General features: G+C 37.0%; 1 protein-coding gene across 4 annotated transcripts in view; it reads left to right on the forward strand.

The window, feature by feature from the left end:
* Positions 1-20,426, forward strand: part of Ap4s1 (adaptor related protein complex 4 subunit sigma 1) — a 48,810-nt gene that overhangs the window by 7,787 nt on the left and 20,597 nt on the right. For 3 of the 4 annotated variants that reach the window (XM_077799806.1, XM_077799803.1, XM_077799804.1), the window contains exons 2-4: positions 7,209-7,416; positions 10,310-10,396; positions 11,794-11,862. In XM_077799806.1, coding sequence (XP_077655932.1) covers positions 7,279-7,416; positions 10,310-10,396; positions 11,794-11,862 — 294 coding nt within the window. In that variant the 5' untranslated portion in view covers positions 7,209-7,278. Of the gene's footprint in view, positions 1-7,208; positions 7,417-10,309; positions 10,397-11,793; positions 11,863-16,352; positions 16,446-20,426 lie in introns of those variants that run through there. The other variant, XM_077799805.1, reaches the window with a different exon arrangement.

Raw genomic sequence — 20,426 nt, forward strand, 5'->3', positions numbered from 1 at the left:
GCGAGGTGCTAAGTAATTCAGTGAGACCTGTCTCTAATGAAATAAAAAAATTGGGCTCGGGATGTGGCTCAGTGGTTGAGTGCTTCTAAGTTCAATCTCTGGTACCCCCCTCCCCCTAAAAAAAAGTGCTTCTGGGCAAAGGGCAGTCAAGGAGGCCATCAAAGGCTGTGCTCTACCCTGAAATCTGATCTGAAACAGAATAGTACTAAGTTCAGATATGAGTCTGAAAACTTGCCTTGGTGAGCATTTGCCTAGTATGTTTTACTTTTTGGAAGTAGGAAGATTAGCTCAACTCTATGAAGAGCAAGTCAGGCTTAGGGATTTTGGAAGCATTAGATATAATAACAAATGTAGAGAATGTAGCAGTTTGACCTTTACTAAATTTTCATAATTATTTAATTGACCCATTTCTTAAGCATTGTAGGATCCATGTTGATATCAACAAAAAGTAAATAATCTATTAGAATTGTGCCTTTCGTGTTAAGCTCCAGGGTCAAGACTGAAACACCAAAACATGCAATAAAAGCTTTTACATAGAGTATAACTGGCCAGAGCTAGATTTACACTAGTGAATTGGGAATGAAATTGTGCCTTCATGGTCCTTGTACAGATATCACTGAATTACTAGTCCTGAGGAAAATCCAGAAGTAATAAGCATTGAGTGTGGGAGCACAGACTAATTGAAATTGGATCCTTCCTCTACCATTTTACATAGTGACCTTTGGCAAGTATATTTTTACATCCATAAAGTTTTTGGAGATAAAAACCATCTCTAACTTGCAGGGCTCTTAGGAGGATTATATAAATGTGGGCAAAGTGTTCAAGCAGCCTGGCACCTAAGCAAGCACTGTATGAATGTTGTCTACTGTTATCCTCTCTTTCTGAACTGGGGAGTTGAGTCACATTAGGACAGTATTTGGGAGTCTGTTTTATTCTACATATTTGGGAGTCTTCTGTCCTTGTTTATTTATTCTATCATGTATTTATGTCCATATGCAATTATGTATATTTATTTTATACTTTGGGTTATAATCCAATATTGTGTTGTTCAAATTATTCTTATCTTTGACTGTTGGGAGCTCTTCCAGATTTTTCCATTGGCCTATAGCTCTTTTGAGATATAATTCACAAACTGTAAAGTTCACTCAATGTATACAATTCAATGGCTTTTTCCTATACTCACTGTTTATGGAACTATTCTTACCATCCCTTACCTCTTAGGCATAACTTTCTGAACCCTATGCCCCCCGAATCTTCTTGGCTGTCTCTTTAGATTTGCCTCCTTTAGATATTTCGTGTAATGGAGTTATACAATATGTCATCCTTTATGACTGGCTTCTTTCAATTAGCAAATATTTTCAAGATGAATCGGTCAGGTCTATTTTTAATCTTTACCTATTTAGATGTTTCTTTTACATAGTTGTAATCTATATGAATGTAGAATTGGTATTCTGATTTTGTGACTTAACATTATTTTATATACATTTTCCCATTCTTCTGCATAGTCTGTTTATTTTCATTTTCCAGTTTTTATTTTTATTTTTTTAATTATCAATGGACTTTTATTTTATGTATTTATATATAATGTTGAGAATCAAACCCACTCCTTCACCCATGCTAGGCAAGTGCTATACCACTGAGCTACATCCCTAGCCCCTTCTTGTTCTTAATTTTAATAAAAGACATCATGCTGGTGTTAATTTTGATACATAACAATTCTGGATTGTTATCTGAACTTGCAATATCTGGGATTGTTCCATGTTTCACTGTTACAGTGTTATGAACATTTTTGTGCATGTAGATTTTTAATTACACCTTAGGATAAATTCTTAAGACTGGAATGCTAGAGTTAAAAGAATCATTTTCAAGGTTCCTTTAATGTTGCAATTGACCAGATCATACTGCAGAAAATTATAACAATTTAAAACACCACTAAAAATCTAGACATATAAATGTTGGTATGATTCCCTATAACCTTGTCAACTCTTTTATAATTTAATACACATAAAGGGAAGAAATGAAAAGACAGCATGCTAAATGTTTTTCAAGAACTATTCATATAGCTAGGCATGGTAGCTCAGGTTTGTAATCTCAGCTACTGAGGAAACTGAAGAAGGAGGATCACAAGTTTGAGGCCAGCCTAGCAACTTAATGAGACGCTGACTCAAAATAAATAAAAAATTTAAAAATTGACTGGGAATGTTGCTCAGTGGTTGAGCACCCCTGGGTTTAATCCCCAATATACTGGAAAGGAAAAAAAAATATTGCAGCTGGTTTTCTTCTGGTATAAAATTTACTTATAATGAATTACATCAGTCTTTATATTTGCTGAATTCTGGCAACCCATACATCTGTGTAACAGAAATCCCTCACAACTATGTATTTTTACAAAATGAAATGTCATTTTGAAAAATCAGAGTGCAATATAAGTAGTATGGGTAAGTAGTGTTTGTGAACTTTTGTTTCAGATTTATACATATCTGTACAGTGGATCACAATGTAAAATATCTTTGTCACAGTCATAATAAAAAAGTTTCACATAGGCATGGTGGCATACTCCTGTAATCCCAGCAGCTCCAGAGGCTGAGGCAGGAGGATCACAAGTTCAAAGCCAACCTTAGAAATTTAGCAAGACCCTAAGCAACTCAGCAAGATCCTGTCTCTAAATAAAAAAAAAAAATATATATATATATATATATATATATATATATATATATATATATATATATATATATAGGCTGGGGATATGGCTCAGTGGTTAAGTGCCCCTAGGTTAAATCCACAGTACCCCTCAAAAAAGTCTGAATCACAGTTCTTAGAGAGGACTTCAACATGTAATCAAATAATAATAATCACATACATTATAGACAGGATAATTAGCTCTTTGTAGATGGAAAGGAGACTGGAATAGGCAGGAAAGGATTCACCAAGGAAAGTGATATGTTATTTATGATGTTGGCCCTTTAGCACTTGGTGCCTGCCACCTGTTGAGCTCTATTCTGAGAATGTTACATATCCTAACTCATTTAACCCTCACAGCAACCTAGTGGGTAAGTACTATTATTATTCACATTGTACAGGAGACTGAGCTCAAAATAATTAAGTATCTTGGGGCCAAGGTTGTAGCCCAGTGGTAGTGTACTTGCCTAGCATATGGGAGGCACTGGATTCAATTCTCAGCACCATATAAAAATAAAATAAAGGGGAACTGGGGCTGGGGCTTAGTTGTAGAGTGCTTTCCTAGCATGTGTGAGGTTTAATCCTTTCCTAGCATGCTGGGTTTAATCCTTAGCTCCACATAAATAATAAATAAATAACTTTAAGATATTATGTCCATCTACAACTAAAATAAAAATGTTTAAACAAAAAATAAATAAATAAAAGGTATTGTCCATCTACAACTATCTATCTATCTATCTATATATATATATATATTTAATCACTTTTATTTCTAGAAGCTACATGTTCTACTCTTTTTTGGAAGGAAGGTACCAGGGATTAAACTCAGGGTCACTAGGCCACTGAGCCACATCCCCAGCCCTATTTTGTATTTTATTTAGAGACGGGATCTCACTGAGTTGCTCTGCACCTCACTTTTGCTGAGGCTGGCTTTGAATTCACTATCTTCAGCCTCCTGAGCTGGGATTACAGGTGTGCAACACTATACCTAACATGTTCTACTCTTTCATGCAGTGATTTATTTGATATTTTCCAGATTTATTGTGCAGAAGCATTAGAAAAGAGAATAGCAACATTATTAAATGTAAATGATAGTTTCATGCCAGTAATACACTGAGTGAGGCAAAAAGGCAATGTGATAAATTAAAGACAGCATTATGAGTCAGGAGATCAGAATTCAGGATTTCATTCTACATCTGCAAAATGAAGGGAGTACACATCAGGAATGATAAATATAAGGTGCATATGTTGTCACTCCCTATTTCCTAACCCACAACCAACAGTAATCATTCATAGGATCCTTTGTTTTGAACTTCCATGCAGCTCCAGAATCCTCCCAGGGCAGCTCATTGTAGTTAGTCAGCACCCAAGTCAAGACCTATTTGCCATCTTTAGATGACAGTCTGTAAAGACTTCCAGTTCTAACTCCCAGAAAGACACCATCACAAATATGAAAACTGCCCAGTTTAATATGTACTTCTGTCTTTTCTCTGAGTATTAAGTTTATGCCATGTAGGATCCTGGGAAATGGACATGTTCTGCTATGATCTACCAGTCTCACTCATCTTGACTTTCAAAGCATGTTCATGCCAAACCAAGGAAAATTCTTGTTTGATTTACCTTCCTTTCATCTAGATTCTCTGCTAGGGCATCCTAGCATCCATTATATTGTACTTTCCCTAATGCCTTTTTCTTTCTTTATTCTTCCTTGTTTTTCATATATATTCACACAAGCTTTTGAGTCTACAATCTACTAACTTTCTGGTGATTAGAATGTCTTCCCTGACCTTGTATATTACTGAATGCAACGAATTTATAAACAGGAAATTCATACCTCTCCCTGACCACTCCCCATATTTGAGCATATTCCTTCTTATTGTCTTCAGTTTCATAATTATTTGATCTCCCTCCTTCCTGATGATTACTAACCAGAATAAGTGCTTATAGCATTCATCTCCAGTTTACAAACATGTATTTCTTTCTTAAGTCTCCACATTGTTTTGGCATTATATATTTTAGAGTAGAAATACAATTGTTCTTCTCCATTTTATTACCACCAGGTAATCCTATAATTGTAAATTGTGTAACTGTTTATGAGCATGCAGAAAAACAAAGATGTATTGAAGTCTTTAGGTGCCTTTAGATGTTCTATTGAAAGTTTTCGTCCTAATGAGTATGAACTAACATGTCCTTGTTTGTTGTCCTTGCTCTTAAGGTCAGTGAGAAGGAATGCTGGTCTTGTAAGGTGGAAACCAATTTGATCCCTTGGTGTAACATCTCATTGGGATCATTTTACAACTCATTTTACCATTTAATTTGGCCAGGTCATTGAAAGCCAAGGTTTGGCGATGAGTATCTTTCAGAGTTTTTTTTTTTTTTTTTTAATCTGGCAGTTGAAATCTAAATATATGATTATAATTTTTAACTATCATAAAGTTGGTTTTAAAGCAACTTTGCTAAATGGGAATAAAAGAAAGAAAAGGGATTGGGGATATAGCTCAGTTGGTAGAGTGCTTGCCTCGCATGTACAAGGAGGCCCCAGAGTTCAATCCTCAGCACTACACACCAAAAAAAAAAAAAAAAAAAGTTTAAGAAAAGAAAAAAAGAAAGAAGGAATGAATGATAATCTTAGCTTCCTAGTCACCTACTATAATGTACTAGCAATAATTTGTAAGGAGAATAAAAGTAACACTTAATACCAAATGATCAAATACCATGAAGACTGTCTCAATCCCGCCCACAGTATAGTGAGCTTATCTTCCTGGAAAAGGGAGTGAATAACCACAGGCCTCCCCCACAGCCCAGCTGTCATATCCCTGGCTGAGCTGGTCTAGATAACATCCTGTTCTGCACAGTGAATGAAGGCTTGCAACCCCAGGCTTTGCCATGTGGGGCCTGGCTCTTTATAGCATAGTGTTTGGAATTGTGAGTAGCCACCTGTCTGATAGGGTTTAGAAAATAAAAGATGTTAGAGTGGAGGTGTAGTTCAGTGGTATAGGGTGTTTGCCTAGGATGTACAAGGTCCTGGGTTTAATACCTAGTACCTCCTCTGAAAAAAAGAGAGGAGCTGGGAGGGTAAAAAATAATAATAGAAAATTTAGGATGAATATTATCCCATAATGTTGTTTCTAGTTGCACCACGTAAATACCAGGCTATTTAGACCTTTTGGTGAATGCATGTGATCTCCTCTCACTCTTATACCTTACACATAGTCATCTAATTTGGTTCAGAAAGGCCTGGCAACTTGGAGTCACATGGCATGGCAGGTATGTGGCAAAGCTATGATCTGAGAGCCAGGTCTGGTTTTTTTTTTTTTTTTTTTTTTTGATGGTGCTGGGGATTGAACCCAGGGCCTTGTGCATGCAAGGCAAGCACTCTACCAATTGAACTATATCCCTAGCCCCAGGTTGTCTTATTGTAGTATAAACTTTTAGGTGACACATTCTTCTTATTTCAAGCAATCAAAAACCCTAAATAAAAACACTGGTGTTGGACTTGACTTAGCTATTTTGTCCAGTGTACAACTAACTAACCCTTCTATAGAAAGGGTTAGTTAGTTGTACACTGGACAAAATAGCTAAGTCCCAGGCTCTGTACTTATCTAGGATTCTGATTAGTTCCATAACCATTCATTTGCCAAAAGTACAATTCTTCCATGCAATCTGCTTATTTCAGTAGAGCTTAGTTTACTATGGATTATTAACTTCACTTTCAAACATATATGGATGTCTCATCAAAACAAATATTTAATGTTTTATACTTAAAGAAGGTAAAGTAGATCAAGCCCTGTTAAGTCATCCTCTACCTGGTGTTCTAACAGTTGAGTCTTTTTCAGACTGACTCTTCGGAGTCATCTTCCAACCAGCATTGTTAAGATAGCTGTAAATGTTCATTGGGGTGACCAAGCCCTATAGTGATCTTTCCCTCCTTTTTAACATATATGAGGAGCTTAATTTTCTGAGACCTTTCTTGTTGCCCTCTGAACTGAAACCAGTGAACTTTCCAGAGCTTTTTTCTCAACCTAAAGCCTCTCCTTCTAGATCATCCTTCAAGAAGTTGCTCAAATTCCCCTCTCTGGGAAGTCCTTCTTGACTCTCTTGCAACATTCCTTGCTCCTTCCTTCTGTGCTCCTAAGCAAACGCATGGCCCCAGTTATAATTCATCACTTTGTATTACTGATATTTATTTATCTGTTTAGCACCTTTATTTAGTGTAAAAGTTGGAAGATCAAAAACATCACTTCTTCATCTCCCTATTCTTCTGATACTTAACACAAAGTTGGTGTCCAGAAAAACAGATTAATAAATTGAGTGAATATGAGTAGCAGTATTTGGATGCTGAAAAGTGATTCAGAAGATAACTAATGAAAATTTGTTTGGTTATTATTAATTAAAACCTTATTCCGTTTGTAGGAGTGAAGACCAATATTATCAAATGATATTTTATTTACTTCTGGTTCATCTATAGAACAGACTTAATATGATTGAGAAATTTAATCTTATCTTTCTGTTATTTTTCTATTCTCCAGGTTCCAATGACAGCCATCCCTTGCTATAACTTTTAAACTGTATTTGGAAAAACACTGGCCAGGAAAAAAAATGATAAAATTTTTCCTTATGGTGAATAAACAAGGCCAGACCCGACTTTCTAAGTACTATGAGCATGTGGAGATTAATAAGCGAACACTTCTGGAAACAGAAGTCATAAAGAGTTGTCTCTCTCGATCCAATGAACAGGTAAGTTTCTGAAGCACTCTTTTATCTCTGCAGTCAACTCAGCCTTGACAGATCTGTTATTACTTAGTCTCAAGGGCCATCATTTTCTCTGGACTGTATTCCTTCAACAACTATTAGGGAAAATAAGGAATGAAATACAATGAAAATGAAAGGAAGCATAGCTTTCTTTATATCTCCTTAAGAGAATAAATACAAGAAAAACCAGGAAAAGTCTTGGGTTGTTATTTAGGTTAGCATATTTGTCTCAGTTCACCATGAAAGTGGCAGCTAAATTTACTCCTGCTAGTACATATAATCTTTCTTTTGTTCATATGAATTTAATCCTTGGAACTGTTAGGAGTGCCTATAGCAGGTGGCTTTCTGAAGCCAAAAAATGAAGGTCAGGTGGCTGTCATGGAGGTGACTATTCAACCTATTTTGTACTAGAGAATAATAATATGATTCCTGTGGAGAGGACAATTTTTATCTGCTTATCATTCTTATAAATACATCACCAATGATTTAAAGGCAAAATGAACTTGCTCTTAACTATTTTATTATGTAGATGGGAGAATAGAAGTTAAAAATTCATGTGAAATAGCAAATCTATCTATCCTGCCAAAATTTGGTAGTTAAATAAAAATATTAGAATAACAAATAGGAATTGGAGGTAGGGATTCTGGGGCTTGAACCCAGAACTTTGTGCATGCTAAGCACACACTCTTCTACTGAGCTACATCCTAGCCCATGAAAAGGAATTTTTAAAACTGAGTCTTGGGCTGGGGATGTGGCTCAAGCGGTAGCGCGCTCGCCTGGCATGCGTGTGGCCCGGGTTCGATCCTCTCCTCAGCACCACATACAAACAAAGATGTTGTGTCCATCGAAAACTAAAAAATAAATATTAAAAAATTTTTAAAAAATGAGTCTGTTTTCACAGAGAACTTCAGAGAATTATTAAATCCAGGTCCTAAATGTCAAATCTATAGGAAAACATTCAACAACTGAGGCAAAATCAGAAAGCTTATCATTATTAATGATAATTAATCATTCATTAATTTTCTTCATTCTCCATTTCATTGCATATATAGAAAGACTGCCTGTAGAAACCACTACTAAGCCATAAAATGTTAAGCTAATCAGTGCTCAGACATTACATGTTGCAAATGTGTTTCCCTTGGCTTCTAAATTGATTTTCCAATTGAAACATCTCAGAGTTCCTCTTTGAATTACTACTTTGGCCTTCTATGGCACACTGGTTTATGGTGTCAGATGGAAACAACTGTTACAGGGCTGTTAATAGCCACATGCTTTAAGTAAACACATTTAGAAGCATTCCTGTTTCAATATTTCTACAGAATGCAGGCACTCCACAATTTCAAACATCATTTATACTCATAGTTAACCCTTTGAAATACAGGCTTTGGACTAAATATATATATATACTCTTAGGTATTTTTGAAATATACTGTTATTTTAGATTTTAAAAAGAACCCACTGTGCTGGACACAGTAGTACATTCCAGCAATTTGGGAGGCTGAGATAGGATAATTGTGAGTTCAAGGCCAGGTTCAGCAACTTAGTGAGACCCTGTCTCAAAATAAAAAATAAGAAGGGCTTCGGATGTGACTCACTAGTAAAGCACCCCAGGGTTAGAGCCCCAGTATCCAAAAAACAAACCAAAAACAAAAACCCAGTAGCTGCTAGGCTTTTGGCATAATGAGGCTACAAAATATCCTAATATCAACATAGTCATTATTTTACCCACAAAAGTTCTTGATACTTTTTTTTAATATTAGAAACTCCTAAGAAACTGTGAAAAAAAAATGTTTTTCAGTTTTTTCAAATAAATTGCATTTTCTTGAAAGAGCCAACCGAATGGAAATAACAGTGACCTTACTGAGCCAAAAGTTGCAGAATGGTCCTATACTTTTTACCTTTATCCTAATTTTAAATAAAAGCTTCAATTTTCTCCATTTTATAGATTGCCAAATGGCATTTTCCATGGAAGAATTTTTATACTCAAAACTTAAAGCTTGGGGCTGGGGCTGGGGCTCAGTGGTAGAGCACTTGCCTGGCACCTGTGAGGTGCTGGGTTGATTCTCAGCACCACATAAAAATAAATAAAGTATACAATTTAAAAAACCAAACCAAACCTTAAGGCTTTATTCCTACGTGCATCTGGGAACCCAAGAGCAACAGATCACAGTACAAAAAGCAAAGGAAGAGTATTACTGTGTCTTTAGCCTGCAGGCTAATTCCCATCCACCCAATGCCTTTGTCCACTGGCTTTAGGAAAATAGATGAAGGAGAAGGGAGTTGTTTTGTCCACAAGTCAGTGGTATAAGCTTGTTATGAATTCATACAAAACAGTGTTTACCTTGGGAAATTTTGTATAACATCTTTCACATGAAGGCCATCTTTAAATAATTTATAAAAGAATCTACATGAATTATTTTTATACATCTAGGAAAAAGACACACACACACACACACACACACACACTCACTCACTTCTTGAATGTGGCTCCTCAGTGATTATTAACAAATACAAATCAAGCTTATCTTATTGCTTCCCAAGAATCCATAAGGAAATGGAAAAAAGAAAATCTTTTCACATTGAAGGCAATTTAAAATGCTGGTTATTCATTAGCTTTGGCTGCTGATTTCCACATAGCCAAGTAAAGGAATGAGGAGTACATGTGAGAACCCAAGTGATCACTCACTTTTTTTCCCAGACTGTTTCTCCAACTCCCCCTAGAGATGCTTCCAAGTAGTCCCCTGAATGTTATGAGAATGTTATGTATTTCTTGGAGTATATTGGCAGATACTCCAACCTGAACCTAGAAATTATGCATGCCATTTTGGAGAAGTCTCTATCCACCAAAGGTACTAATATCTAATTGTGTTTCATTTAGTGCTCTTTTATTGAATATAAGGATTTTAAGCTGATATATCGGCAATATGCAGCTCTCTTCATTGTGGTTGGAGTTAATGACACTGAGGTAAGATACTGAGAGTATTTGGAAAATACAAGATACTTAGAGATAACAGTCTGATCTTTATTCCTCCCTATGTTGACATTTTCTTCCTACTGGCCTAAGAATTGTTATGACTCTTTTCCAGAATGTATTTGGTTTCTTTTTTTTCTTTTTCTTCTTAAAATTCTTTTTGTAGTGCTGGGTAGTGAACCTAGAGCTTCAAGCATGCTAGGCAAGTGTTCTATCAAGCTGCATCCTATCCCCTAAACCCGTCCCTACATTTTTTTTTTTTTTTTTTTTTTTTTTTTTGGAGACAGGGTCTAACTAAGTTGCAATCCTTGAACTTGAATGTACAATCCTCCAGCCTCCCAGTAGTTGGGATTATAGGCCTGTACCACAGCACTTCTCTAGGATCTTGGTTTCTATCAAGGTGGGAAAGTTCTACGGAGGAGATATATGTAGGATGTTTGTTTGGATTACATGAGCAGCTTATAAAATGGAGAAACTTAAAACCCCAGAATGCCCTTCTGGGTTTTGTTTGTTTTTGTTTGTTTGTTTGTTTGTTTGCAGCACTGGGAATTGAACCCACGGCCTCACATATGCTAGGCAAATACTCTATCACTAAGCCACATCCCAGATGCCTTCCAGTTTTTCTGTTCTGCTTTATTTACTTTTTTTTTTTTTTGAGGCAATTTCTCACTGTGTTTCCCAGGCTGGTGTCAAATTTGAGGGCTCAAATAGTTGGGATTATAGGTATATGCCACCACATCTAGCTAGTGTCTTCCTTTATCCTGACCAAGTCCAGTGCCTTGCTCTTATTCTGTCAGATAGTGGGGTAGCTCAGACAAACAGAGGCCAATCAGTTATGACACTGAACATGGGCTTACATATCAAAAATCAGAGCAAACTGATTATATGATTGTCCTATGTTTGTATCTCCTAAAGTTAGTTCCTCTTCAGGAGTGTTCATCCCAGTTCCAGGTATTTCAAATATAAAATGTTCTGAAATCTCAGTTGATTGCTTTTATCCATAAGGCACTTTGAGTGGTTTCCCCATCTTCACAGACAGAAAAATGATGGTGCAAAGAATCTGGAAAATGCTTGAGCCAGTAGGTGATGAAGTCAGGAAGTAGAGCACAAAGCCTTGACACTGGAATCTGAAGTTTCAGTTGGGTCAGCTTCAACACTGACCACAAGGAAATCTTAGAGGTTAAGGTCTTCTCCATTTCTTTCATTAATAAGCATCTTTTAAATAAGGGAGAAGTAGAACTGTTCTGAATATTGGTCAATGGAAAGTTACTTTGCTCACATTTGTTCCCTTGGTCACATGCTCTAAAACCTGGGAACTGACTGGCCATTTCTGTGTCTGATTTGCTTGAGGGCCATGCTAAAATTCATTGCATCTTCCTCTTTTATTTCAGAATGAGATGGCTATTTATGAATTCATCCACAATTTTGTGGAAGTTTTAGACGAGTACTTCAGCCGAGTGGTAAGTCTAATGACTAAAAAGTGTTTTTGTTTTTTGAACCCAGTTTTCTAGAAATTAGGTCATGTTGGGTATAGCTTGTTAATATAGAGCTTTAATGTGTAAAAGTTAAAACTCAAATGATGTTACATTTTCTTTCTCTTTCCTTCTGGCTCATCCAACATATTTGCAAACTTATATATAGTTTTATGTATGTTTTAGGTAGTTTTCAAGGCTCAGCTCTTAAAAAGCTATATACCTCTTAGTTTTTAATTCTTCTTACTTAGTTACAAAATTTTATTGTCTAACTTACTCTCTTCTTTCCTCTGCTTTCCATCCAAAGACAACAGTACCTTTTCACATTAAGAATCATTTTCATTCAAACCCTTGCTTTAAGGGTGAAAACTCAGCTCCCCTTTAGGAATATATGAGTTCCATTCTAGCCATCCTTATTTTCTTTTTTAAAATATTTTTTTAGTTATTGATGGGCCTTTATTTAATTATTTTTTAATATTTGGTGCTGAGATTCCAACCCAGTACTTCACACATGCTAGGCAAGTCCTCTACTACTGAGCTATAACTCCAATCCCCCTTATTTTATTTTAATAGATATATTGAAATATAATTTGCATACTATTCAATTTGTCCATTTAAAATGTATAATTGGATTTTTGTATTTACATAGTCCTGAAGATCATTACCACAATTTAAGGAAATTTCATCATCCAACAAACATCATGCACATTAGCATTTTCCCCTAAATATTCCCCTCCACCTATTCCAGGCCTTGAGTAACCACTAATCTATTTTGTGTCTTTATGCATTGCCTGTTCTAGACATTTTAGATAAATAGAATTTTACAAAATGTGGTCTTTGTGCCTAGTGTTTTTTTTTTTTTTTTAACTAGCATATTGTTTTAAGATCCATATGTTGGGGGCTGGGGATGTGGCTCAAGCGGTAGCGCGCTCGCCTGGCGTTCGTGCGGCCCGGGTTCAATCCTCAGCACCACATACCAACAAAGATGTTGTGTCTGCCGAGAACTAAAAAATAAAATATTAAAAATTCAAAAAAAAAAAAAAAAAAGATCCATATGTTATGGCATATATCAGCACTTTTACTTTTCATTATGCAGTATCTTCCATTTTATGGATATACCGTATTTTCTTTATCTATTTGTCAGTTAATGGACCAACACCATTGTTGAAAAGACTATTTCCCTCCAGTGAATTGTCTTGGTACCTTTATTGTGTGTCATTTGATTATAAATATGAGGGCCGATTTTTGGACTCTCATTTCTATTCCATTCCATTGATCTATATATTTATTCTTATGCTAGTCCTTTACAATATTGATTACTGTAGCTTGCAGTTAGCTTGAAAACCAGTCTTAAAAAAGAATCAATTGGGTTTTGAGTTTGATCCCCAAAACCACAAACAAACAAAAACACGTGAATATGGTTTACTTGCTATGATAGGCCTTCCTGAGCCTTGAGTAGACATTCTTTGGTAGTAGCAATGATAAAGGCTAATTATTTTTCAAGGTTGTTTGTTTAACTTTGCTTTTATGTAAAAGGATTAAGAAGGAATTCTTTCCAAACTTCTTCCTGAGGCAATAGTGGAGTCAAGTCCATAATTAATAATATTGAGTGCACCAAAACCTGCAAAAGGCAAAACTCCTTCAGAAGTTATATCTTCAGTCAAATTCCTAAGGCCAGCATTGAATATCTTCAGTCAAACTCCTAAGGCCAGCATTGAATTCTGGCAAGCATCTTCACGGGCCAATCAACTAGCCAGTCTTTGTTGCCTTGGTGTGGTAGTTCTCAAAGTCTGGTTCCTGGAGCCGCAGCAAGTACTGGAAACATAATTAGAAATACAAATCCTGAGTCCACTTCAGACCACTGAATCAGAAACTCTGGGTGGAGGCCCCCTCATTCTGATGCATGTTCAAGTTTTTGAACCATTACCTTAGTTCCTGAAGTTTGCTGTCAGCGATTTCCTAATTCAGGGAGTGAAGCTGAGAAGATAGTGGCCTGCAGTGAGACAGGACATCTGTCCAGGAAGGGATTGGTGCCCTCCAAAGCTGAAGAGGTCAAGAGGTCAGGCCATTCCCAAGACAGGCCCTTAGGGAACAGACAGCATTGGGACTGGTTTTAAAAATATCTGTTGATTGCTTGGAGACAGTATCACAGACCAGCACTGTCCATAAAACTTTCTGCAATGTCAGAAATGTTCTGTATCCATGCAACCTAGTATGGTAGGCACTAGTCGTGTGTCGCTTTTAACACTTGAAATGTGGTTAGTGTAACTGCGGAATTGAAATTTAAGTGCTAGTTAACTGTAACTAATTTAAATTTAAATCATGGGCTGGGGATGTGGCTCAAGCAGTAGCGCGCTCACCTGGCATGTGTGCGGCCCAGGTTCGATCCTCAGCACCACATACAAAACAAAGATGTTGTGTCCGCCAATAACCAAAAAATAAATATTAAAATAAATAAATAAATAAATAAATGAATAAATAAATAAATAAATAAATAAATTTAAATCACCACATTAGCACAGTGGTTACCATATTGAACAATATAGCTCTAGCTCCTACTTATCTCCTGGTGACCACTCTCATGTTAAGCTAGACTGGTTGCTAGTCAGGGTCTGTGATTCTGGCCTGGCAATGATTAGCTATTTTAAGTTAACACACACCAAGAAGATTATAATTTCTGAAAACAAAAAGTGAGTACAAGCACTATCATTGTTTTTTAAAAAAATTATTATTATTATATTCAGTAACTAAAAATAAATAGCACATTGTTGAATTGTAGCTATAATTTTAGGGAGAGAGAGTCAGTGACCACATAAACCACAGAAGTAAAGATTAAAATTTACTTTAAGCTAGGCAATTACGCAGGACTTGGACTGCACTAGGGATGACCTAGTTTAGGATGAAACCATACCAAAAAGAAGAGAGGAGAGTACTATAGGAAAGAAAACAGGATCTGTCCCACTCATCGAGAGTGCTTTGTCATCTAAGATTTATTTTTAGGTTTGTGCATTTTAAACATGCTTTCTGAGGCTATTTTTCATCTTAGAATGAGTTTCCAGATTTTAAATTTAGAGGTCTGTCTCATGCTGTCTCGGCTGAAAGTAGCATCTTGGCATCACATTTTAAGAACCAAAAGCCAAACCGATTAACTTCAAAGAAGGCACTTTCACAGAGGTGAAGGCTATTGCTGTTGAGGAAAATGTAGCAGGGGTTTCAATGCCACATTTGACAGACCTGAAGTCCTTTCACCCTCTGAGACTTTTTCATTATATAAATATCTATTTTGATTGAAAAAAATTTAAATACATATAAGTAGAATGAAAGAGGAGGGTAGCTACATGCCATTATACATTTGTCCAGAAACAGATTGTACAACACCAGAGTGAACCCTAATTTGAACTGTGGACTCTGCACAGCACAGCAGTGATGTGTCCATGTTGGCTCATCAGTTGTAACAAAGACACTTCTCTCGTGACAGGGTGACACAACATTCATGCATGTGTGAAGGCAGGGTATATATACATTGGATATCTCTGTACCTTCCTCTCAATTTTACTGTGAACCTAAAACTACTCTAAAAAAATTAAGCATTTTTTTAAAGTGGGGGAAGGAGTATCAGTAAGCCATCACTTAGTAATAAATGCTGCTAAGTACATTTCCTCTTAGACTTTATATATATCTGTCTGTATCTCTAGAACATGCATCTCTACATACATATGTGCAAGTCATATAGTCATCCCTCAATATCTGTGGGGCATTTGTTCCAGGACAAATCCTACCCTGATGGATCCTCAAATCCCCAGATGTTCAAGTTCGTTATATTAAATGGCTTGGTGTTTGCATGTAATCTGTGCCTATCCTCTCACATACTTTTAATCATCTCTAGATTACTTATAATACCCAGTATAAATTAATGCTATGTAAATAGTTTAAATCATTTTATTAATGACAGGAGGATAAAAGTTTGTACTTGTTCAGTACAGACACAATTTTTTCACCTTAATAGACACTTACCAGCCTCACTGTGAATATCATATCACATACCATTGTCTGATTGTTTCCTTAGGTAAGATGTGTATAAGTAAAATCATTGGATTCAAAGGGTATAGCACATTGCTGAGGCTTCTGATACACATATCAAATTACCTACCATCTGTAAAGGTTGAGTTAGTTGATTATTCCCTTGATTTTTTTTTTTTCTTGGTGGTACTGGGGATTGAACCTAAGGGTGTTCTACTACTGAGCTACACCCCCAGGCCTTTTTATTTTGAGACTGGGTTTTCCTAAGTTGCCAAGGCTGGCCTTGAACTCGTGATCCTCCTACCTCAACCTCCCAAGTTGCTGGGATTACAGGTGTGTGCCACTGTGCTCAGTTTATGTCCTGTATTTTCTGAAGATGAATTATTCTGCCCTCAAAAATTCTTCTAGTCTGCAGTTTTGTTTTTTTGTTGTTGTTGTTTTGTTTTGTTTGTTTTTAGCTGCAGTACCCAAGTCAGGGTTCATGCTCTTGCTTAGGCTTCTGTATACACAGCAGCAGCCTCTACTGCTGCTGTTAGGCTTGGAGGCAGAGCAGTTGCTGCCTGTGCTCAGAGTGTCCAGTCCCTGTGTGTCCTTCTTACCTGTGCATTCTTTTTCTCTTTTCCAGAGTGAACTAGATGTATCCTTTTTCAATACTGTTTTCCACAGTATTTGGCAAAGCAGAAGTGCCATGGGGCAGGAAAACGGTTCAACAGATTCCAGAATGTCTGTCATCAGCAACTGACAGGACAGCCAGAGGTGCAGGTGTTTCACATAATCCTACCACAGCCTTTTTTACAATTTTTTTTAAGACTCTTTTTTTCCCCCAGACAGGGCTATGTTATGGCATTTGTTAATAATAACTATTATATAGTAACTTCTTTTAAGCACATGGAATAGGCTTGTTCAAAATGAATATAATAGCTAGAAGGGGCTTCATCTTCGGAGAGAGAGAATGGGTTTTCAGGAATGTAGGTATAAATCTCTAGAAATCCCCTCATGATCAGAAGAAGGCCTTCAGGATTGATAAACTAGAGGGTTAAAGAAATTGCCTGGCTTGTATTCCTTTTATGGCAGATAAAGTTCTCCTTTTCTTTCTTTTAAAACAAAAATGCTCAAGGACCCCCAAGAACAAATATTGCTTAGAATACTATAGGCCTACAGATTTTGGCAGAAACCCACTAGGCTTTGTGTGAGTGCTCTAGAGGAATATTGACTTTTTTAAAAAATAGTTTTTTAGTTGGTTGATGGGCCTTTACTTTATTCATATGTGGTGCTGAGAATTGAACCCAGTGCCTGACACATGCAAGGCAAGCACTCTACCACTGAGCTATAACCCCTACCCAGGAATATTGACTTTTAATTTAATTTAATTTTTCTTCAAAAAATCTGGAAAGGGATAAATAAGTCCTTTGAAAATCCATCAAGCTTGAATCTAAAATAGTAACACTAATTGTGATAAATATCTACTAAAATATATTTAGTATATAACAAATATATATTAATTATAACTAATGTTTATGTGTATACATACATTCATATGTTTGCCTCTATATATAAATTAGACACCTATGCCAAGAACCAGTATGTTTACATCAACTTGATATTCTGGGGAATGACCATTTACCTGTTATGATGATAGGAAATACTCTGTTGATAAAATACATTTACAGGCAGAATTTGGAAGCTTCTTTAACTGGGAAAAACTGAGTGCCCTCTGGTGGTAAGTGACCTAAATCTACCATCCCTTTGACCTAGGAGACCCAAGACCAGGAAATATGTCCATATTTTTATTCAGCATGTAAACTCTCTTTTTAAAAAAAAAACAAACATTTTTTTAGATGTTGATGGACCTTTATTTTATTCATTTATTTATATGCTATGCTGAGCATCGAACCCAGTGCCTCACACATGCTAGGCAAGTGCTCTACCACTGAGCCACAATCCCAGCCGAGTAACACTCTATCTTAACTAGATTATTTAAAGCAATTCAAGATAAATATTTTCCTACTTGTACAAAGGAGTTAGGGGAAAAAAGGCTTTAGATTTAAAAATCAGAAAGATGGCTAGGGCTAATAGGCACTTTGTTAGGAGTGCAGAAACTCAATATCCATTAAGTAGCTATATGTATTGGACAAGGCACACAACCCCTCATCTCAAAATGAGAGAACTATACAGAAGAGCTTTAGCAGCCTCTCAGTTGGAATCTCCATGAGTCCAGGTAAATGAGCTAAATAACTTCACACCTACAGCAGGAAGTCTTATAAGTCTAGAAACCCAGAAAATTAAAGTGAATCAGATGTAACAGAGTATATAGTATAGTTGGATTAGTTGTATTGATGTGTCAGACATTAACTAGATTTTTATTGGAAGTAGAGATAGGTGTACTTGTCTTTGTATCCTGCTCTTATCTGACACATATCTGTGTAATGATCTCTAGCATTCTAGTTTGAATTTAATTTCCCTACCAAGACACATAATTTGTATCTTTCCCTTTCATTTTACATGGTTTTTATTTTTGCCCTCCCTTTCTCTCTGACCAAGTTTTATATTTATTTTATATTACATAGACACCTCTCTTCTGTGACATTTATAAAAGGTTGTCACCTTTAGCCTTATGAAAAAAAAATCCAAAACCCATGACTTTCCTCTGCTTGCTACATAGTTCTTTTGTCCAGGAGAACTTCTGCAGACCAGTCCATAACAGAAATAGAGGGGAACCTTTTAGAGCCTCAACTATAGTTTCCTATGCCCTCCAGTTAGAGTCATACATTTTGTATCATCTTTCTTTAGCAGGACATACTGGAGCAGCTAGCATTGTTCAGGTCTGCTCTGCCAGACTTTGGGATTGAAAGATGAAAACAAGTAACTATCATAATTGCAATCAGGAGCTGGTTTTCCCAATATACAGAGCACACAATCTGTGTTTGCTCAGCCTTCAGAAAGACTTCCTTGTCAGCACACCTAGGGCAGCCATGATTTAAGGCTTGGTTTGGTACAGCAAGAGGAGAGGGAAGTGAAAACCTCATGAAAGTCCCAAGGCACCACTCACTTATTCAGTTTTTTTCTCCAGAAGTTTTCTTCTTCTTTTTTTTAATTTATTGATTTATTTTCCAGTAGGATGCATTTTGACATATGGTAAATGGAGCACAACTTCTCATTCCTCTGGCCGTACATGGTTCAGAGTCACTCCAGTCATGTAGTCAGTCATGCATGCATTTAGGGTAATAATGTCTGTCTCTTTTTACTGTCCTTCCCATCCTCACAGAAGCGTTTCCATCCTGATGCTTTTAAAGGATGGGGAAGTTTCTCAGAGCCCGCAAGGTTGGACTTTGAGAAATAAATAGAATACACCATTTGCATTTCTCTCTAGTATAGGCCTGTTCTAATTCTAGTAAAACTAACATTACAGAGCAAGACAGATGGGATTTAAAAAAGAAATGACCCAAACACAAAAAACCAGGACAGAAAATCTGACTTGTTGAAAACCCTCCCATCCCAGTAAGTGAAACCCTCTGGTGCATAGTGTCAGGTGGGGCAGATTGCCCCCTGGGGACCAGGCACAGCAATGACCTAAATCATTCACAATTGTGAACAGGCTCCTGTACTCTTCAAAGTCCCTTCCCTGCACTGGACTGAAATGCTGCCTGAGGACTTAGGAGGCCTCATTTCTATAGGAAAGTTCATCCCATCTCATAGCTTGGTAGACGATTTTTCAAGACTTCAAATTTCATGAACTAAGATTGATTTGTTTAAGAACCAACTGATGAGACTCCCCCATATGCCTGCTCTGGATTCCCAGAAGGCTTGCTTTTCTCCAGGTAATTCAAACTGAAAGGAATGGCCTTCCTTCCCCTCTGCTCCATGGTCAGAGGATGGCACCAGTGACCAGCACTGTCTGGGAGATGTACCAACGCCTCCTCAATTTGGTAATCATCTATTGTATACATGAAGGCACAGAAAACCTCAACAGCCTTTTTGGTATTTGCTGCCTTTACAGAGGCTGAAACACTTGTTTTATTTTGGCTGTAATGGAACACATTTATATGCCTTCTGACCTGGACAACCAGTCTTTTTCTTGGGTCCCATTCTGCTCTGCTTCAGCAGCAACCTCAACCCCCCCTATTCCTGGTCCCATGGCACAAGGATGCTGACCTGAATCCTAAAGGCCTTCCCGCTCCACTTTCTGGCTTTTTAGGTGCCAGACATTCCAGAGCCTGCTAGTAGGGCCTATGGAGGCATTTCTCCCATCCCCACCCCAGGACTGGGAGCAAGAATAACAAAGCAGTACTCAGGCAGGGTAATTGGGATGTCCCATACATGCATGGGAAGAGAAGCGAACTAGCATCCCTATGCATGCTGTTGTGTCCCCTCTACTACACAAATATAAGCTAGGCCTAGAATCCACAATGTATTCTTTTTTTGGAGGGAGGGGTACTAGGGATTGAACTCTGGGGTGCTTTACCATTGAGCTATATCCCCAGTCCTTTTTATTTTTTTTAAAGAGAGTGAGAGAGAGGGGGACAGAGAGAGAG

Source organism: Urocitellus parryii, chromosome 6 (genome assembly GCF_045843805.1).
Source record: "Urocitellus parryii isolate mUroPar1 chromosome 6, mUroPar1.hap1, whole genome shotgun sequence".
NCBI lineage: Eukaryota > Metazoa > Chordata > Mammalia > Rodentia > Sciuridae > Urocitellus > Urocitellus parryii.